The sequence below is a fragment of the Anarrhichthys ocellatus genome, unplaced genomic scaffold (genome assembly GCF_004355925.1).
Source record: "Anarrhichthys ocellatus isolate YVR2014 unplaced genomic scaffold, GSC_Weel_1.0 scaffold18, whole genome shotgun sequence".
NCBI classification, from domain to species: Eukaryota; Metazoa; Chordata; class Actinopteri; order Perciformes; family Anarhichadidae; genus Anarrhichthys; species Anarrhichthys ocellatus.
Genome location: NW_022280048.1, coordinates 6257113 through 6263112, shown reverse-complemented (window position 1 = coordinate 6263112; position 6000 = coordinate 6257113). Strand labels below are relative to the sequence as shown.

The 6000-nt window shown below is 41.3% G+C and overlaps 1 protein-coding gene across 3 annotated transcripts in view; it reads right to left on the bottom strand.

The window, feature by feature from the left end:
* The window catches only part of LOC116388754 (vacuole membrane protein 1-like), a 55858-nt gene that overhangs the window by 42721 nt on the left and 7137 nt on the right, over positions 1-6000 (bottom strand). For all 3 annotated transcript variants that reach the window (XM_031856906.1, XM_031856905.1, XM_031856907.1), the window contains one exon: positions 5871-5981. In XM_031856906.1, coding sequence (XP_031712766.1) covers positions 5871-5981 — 111 coding nt within the window. The remainder of the gene's footprint in view (positions 1-5870; positions 5982-6000) is intronic.

Below are 6000 nucleotides of genomic sequence, written 5' to 3'. Positions count from 1 at the left end.
CACACACACACACACACACACACACACACACACACACACACACACACTTCTCTCTGGCATTTATCTTGGAAGGAGTGTGGTGAAGATGAGTAAGTCACAAGACGTTTGGACAGTAGGATCCATGTCTCCAGCCTTATGAAGAAGAAGATGAATTAATTAAAAGCCATAGATGAAAGCATTTGTGCTGTTATTTATCCTCGTTTTGTTTTTTGGTGTGATGATGGGCATCAAATTGTCATTGTAAAAAATAAGGTGATTAAACAAGTCTCAACTTACACATACTTGGACTTTGTTTTCTTAGACAATGTGTCCTTTACACATCATATTGTGTCTTTAACTATGTCATTATTTACATCATATCTCATTATTATTTAGGTTATTTAGGTTTCTACTACGGACACAAATGCTGTTTTTATTTTGCTGCAAAGAAACAAGTGACACTTCTGTCAGCAATTGACTGTGCTAGTATTTCATATATGCATGCAAGTCCATCTCCCTTGAAAAAGTTAGATTCAGTGTTTCATGCTGCGTTACAATTTGTCTCAGATTCAGGTTTACGCACACATCATTTCAGTTTGTACGAAAGAGTTGGTTTGTCTTCCTTCTACAACCGTAGAATTAAACATTAGTACAACCTCCAATCATGCGGACAAATTAAGTATGTCATTCATAGAACCCGCACAGTTTTTGGTGAAAGCACTTTAAACGTTTTTGGACCCTCATCTTGGTTTGAGCTACAGACACAAATTAAATTTAAGATTTTAAAAACAGGATTAAGGATAATCTGACCACTGAATGTTCTTGTCATGACACTAAATGACAATTATTTGGTGGGTGTAATTTGCTGTTTTGTTTAAAGTCTGTTATTTGTGCCATCATGGCCAGGACCTCCCTGTAAATTGACGTCAAAATCTCTATGGAAATATCTTGGCTAAATAAAGCTTTAATTTGGACAAATTTCCCCTTGGGGATGAATAAAGTATATTTCTATTCTATTCTTCTATTCTATTCTAATAAAAAAATAAAATACAACCCAAAGTTAGATTCCCCTCACAAGCAGCTGTAGATCCATAACTTACTAGTGTAAAATTCCCAACCAACGTATCTTCACGGCACATAAGTAATATCGCCTGTTCAGTCGTGGAAGCATCAAATCCAAGAGATAAAGTTCTGACACACTATCTAGATGTAGTTAAAAAAGAATGGCTACAGATTGAATTTAAGAGGTGTTTAAGTTAAAGAGAGAGATCCGTTACTGGCCGCCAGTGGTGACTCAAGAGGAGCTTTTCAAAGAAACTGAACATGATCCTGATGCGTCACTCATGATCCGGGTAACATGCATGCACGGTATCAATTCTCCCTTTGGTGAACAGAGGAGTGACTTTGTTGAGTCATGTTTGTCACAGAAGGAACGTACAAACAAAGTCAAGAAAATTCTGAATGAATAATGTTTATATATCCAGTAAATCCACACCCATCAGAGTAAATTCAACACTTTCTAAAGAGCCGACCTGGAGCACTATCAGCTTTGCGGACATAAACACCTCTCTAATCAACACTTGTCAGGTGAGCTTTATGAGTAGTGGAAAATTTAGTACAGGTCATACCGACCCGCACGACTGTGTGAGTCACAACTCAAACAAAGCAACTAGGTTTCTGTTTATGCAAACGTGATGGTACCCCATTGTTTGCTTCTGGGGTTGCAGCAAAGCTCGTCATTGTAAAAGCCACACAATGGTCAGGTGAGTGAGGGGTAGTGTTCCCCCCCCCCCACACACACACACACACACACACACACACACACCAGCCCTTTGTCCAATACCATGCCATGCCGTGACCGAGTTTCCCTCACCCACATGTTCTTGTCAGACTGCGAGTGTGTGGGCGGACTGCACTTAACTGTGTAACGGCATATGAGCGGGAGAACTTTAAGAACCTGAGCAGCAGAGTGTGTGTGAGTGTGATATTAACAACAATGCAGGGACAGTGTTTGGAAGCTACACTCTCCAACCTGCTCAGCGCTTACAGCAATAGTTGGGGCTAATTAAAGCTGTGCACCTGGTAATTGTCAACAGCCAAAATTCAATTTTAGGGGGTTTGCTGGGGGAAATCTGTATATTCTACACAAACCTCCTCTGCAACCTATAATTTAGCAAACCTAAAAGAAACTGAATAGAGAAAACTCTGGCATGTTCCACTATTTAGATAGACCACTGGTTTATTTTTTTGAAAGACAGGGCACTGTAAATCACGAGATATAAACATACTACAAACAAGGTTTATAATCTTAAAGAATTGCTTTTGTTTTTTCCCCCAGTGGCTGCTAAAACTCAAGCTCCCAGAGAGACACAACATGTACACCTCCCATTAAAAAAACAGCTCAAAGCCAGGACGGACAGAAAACAAGACTACCCTAGTTGTTATTATGTAAACAGCAACTTCTATTATAATGACTTTAATTCTTTGTTGCTGTTGATTTAACGTTGAGCACAACAATTTTCATGCTGCCCATAATGACTTAATGGCAACAGCCATTACTGAAAGTAATTTAATGGTGGATGACTCAGATGAGCTCTCTTCTAAAATATTTACAGCACTCCCAAGCTTTCAAGAGTTACACTCATCGCTAACCCCTTCTTAGTGAAAAGAGGGTTTATGGAGGGAAGTGACACTAGTTGTCACTGGAAAAACAATACTTAAAAACTTAAGTGGGGATGAAAGCCATTGCCACTCACAATTGCGATCTTCACAATCATTATGACAGATGCATGCGCAGGTGCAAGACTCTCAGTGTGTGTACTGATCCTCTCCTCTGCAACCCAGAAATCAGATCGCTCCAGTGCTCCTGCATGATTTTATTATTTTCATGGTCTGTATTCTAAGCACCCACCCACGACCTCCTCCCTCAGAGCAGCTGGATAAAATACACTTGATGGTGTGCCAAGAAGTGTGCTTTTTTTTGTCGTCTTCTCCACGCCGGAGTTGCAGGGATTTATCTTTCTCCAATAACCAGTCCTGACCGTGTACAATGATCTCCCGCAGTCTCAGCGGGACAAAGACGCAGACAGTCGACACAGGGCAGCAACCACCCATGTCAGGGAACAGGAGAGCTGCCACTTCTGCTCTGGTTTCATTGACTGGGATGGTTTATGTGTTACTGGCTCTGCCCCCCCTCTGTTGGTGGCTCTGCAGTACTCTCATAATACAATGTTCACAGCTTGGTCCCGCCAACCACTAAAGGATGTGTGCTGTTAATATGTTAACGTGTGTGGTCATTTATTTCCAACAAAACACCTGTTAGCGGTAACAGATTGTCACATCAGTCTCTCAGACGTCACTATGCTCGTCAAGTTTCTTTAATTTGCCATGGAGACAATAAATTTATCTTCAGCTGTAGCCTTTATGTGAATACAAATATTGATACTTCGTATTAATTGAATGATACTACATGTGGAAGTATTTCCATTCAAGTCTGCTCTTAATTTTTCTGGTTTATCAACATTTTAAAACCACTGGCACCCTCTACTGACTGTTACTAGTAATGAACCGGCTCAGTTACAAACACCAGGTGCAGTGAAAGATTGTTATGTTGAGCAAAATAATCAGGTATGACTGCAACTTACAATGATCATCATAGTCTATTCAGTTCCAGATTATTTTTTCGATTAGTCGTTTGGTCTGTAAAATGTCAAAAATAGAAATAAAATTGAAAAATGTCTATTACAAGAGCCCAGGGTGACCTCCTCCTCGGATGTCTTGTTTTGTCCGACCAGCAGTCCACAACCACACGGAAGTCCGTTTACTTTCATAGAAGAGCAAGACATTGCTTAAACCAAATTGTTTAATTTACTGATTGTTTGAGCTCTGCTCCTCACAATCAGGAAAATGCAATGAAAGTGTTTCACCAAATTATAAAGTGGATGAGAAGCTGTGAAATAAAAGTGAATTGCGGCACTTCTCCCCTCAGCTGGAGTACATCTCTAGTGGTTCACTTGTACACCACTTACAGAGTAACTGTGGTGGTGTTGTTTCCAAATGTTGACACAGAGGGAAATCAAAGTCAAGAGCCGGTAAACATCGAGGCCCACTTTAGTTCTCATTTCTAGCTTATTATTAAGTCCTATGGACAGGAAGGAAGACAGTGCCAGTAAGGTCAAGCTGCATGTGGGGACATCTGATCTAATCCAATCACTGACCCGAGTCTGCTGGTACTCGCCACTGTTCACCGACCACAGAAATTCTAAAAACTATTTTTACTGTCGGAAATCAAAAATATCTGTCAGAACCCAGAAATGAACAACATCACTGAAAAATCTCAAAGCATCAACAAAAAAGTTGACATGTAATTAGAATTCTCTGAGGTCAGTTCTGTGCTTCTTACTTGTGGTTTGAGCGGATTTAGATACTAGATCAGGGTTCTTTATATAAAAACATGTATAGTTAAGAGTTATACATAAGACCAATAACAGGCTACACTTTTATTAGAAAATAAAAATCAGCCAATGTCTTTAACATCTTGAAAGTAATTAATGATCCTCACTGACCACAGACCATTTAAAAATGTATTCACCTTTTGTTCCAGTGTGGACAAGTTGGATTGCCATCAACAGATTATTGTCTGTCAGTCTCTAAAAGCCTGTAACGTTTAATTTGCTTGTAGCACTCTCATAGTCTAAATGTAGTTTCAGAAGTCCATTCTGTGGGAAACACATAATACTTAAAAGTGTGATTCTTCATATCCAGAGGCATATAACATCACATTTTGAAATTTTTTTGAATATCCACACCAAAACATCAAGTAGCCTATCAACAGCTCAAATCCAGAATATCTGCCCCAGTATCGGCCTCTAAAAAGCAATATCAGTCCAACTCTATAAAAAATGCACAACAGCAACTCCAGCAAAGAGCACCAAGTTCTGTCATGAACCCAATGACACCACAAGCTGCAGTAGCAGCCGTGCTCACTAGATGGCGATATCCTACATTAAAACCTGGTGAAAAAGTGAGCGGGGTCACTAAAGGAGAGTAGCAAAAAACTCTCAAATTACATTTGGGAGCAACATAGTTTGGCTTTTAAAAAACGGCAGAATAGAGGACACGCACTCCACAGTTTACAGTTCAGCTCTGCTGGGCAAGGGCATACAAGTGCTACAGTGGACTCCCTGATGACAGATGGACGGAGAGCAGTGAAGACAAGCAGATGTTTTGGGACCTGATCTGATCAGCAGTGGAGATCCAACGCCTCCCCACGCTCGAAACGGAGCAAAAACACTCAGAGGCAGAGAAGAGTTTGGGTAAAAACTGAAAAGAGGAAGGGGGAAGGAAAGGGGGGAGTAATAGGGGGACTGTATGCAGAGGAAGGACATTAAAAGGAGAAGGAGTAAAAGGAGGGAGTGTAAGAGAAAGTGAGAGTGAGCAACACAGTGGGGAGTAGGAGAGCAGGGAGAAAGGAAGGAGAAAGAACTCAGAGAGGAGGGGGGGGGGTGTTTTCATCCTCATGTGCACTCAGTCAGAGGGGTCAGTGAGTGCGATTGTTCCTAGACTGTCTGTCAAAACAGTGTGACTACCACAGCGTCTATTCATCTCCGCCCCACTCTGAAATGCACACACTCACAAACCCATACTAACTCACGTATGCATGTGCAAATACCTAGGGAGCCTCCAAAAGCTTTCAACGATGCTCTTATTAAAGCCTTAGCAACAATCCAACAACAGCATAAACACAGCCTTTTGAGACCTGCGTCATTGCACCACCATCATCCACTGTGTTTGAGTTTTGGCCCCGTCATAAACATGCACAGGCAAGTAAATAACTGCACTGTGAAAGTGGAAGGTAACTTGTCATGGAGTCACAGAAAACATTTTCTTACCAGGTAAAGAAGGAAGGTGTGAAGGCCGGTGCCAAGACCCACCGAGGAGAGGATGCCCAGGCCGACCCAGTAGGCGCACCACAGCGTCTTCTTCTCCATGTAGCGCACATACTGCACAGAGGCCAGAAAG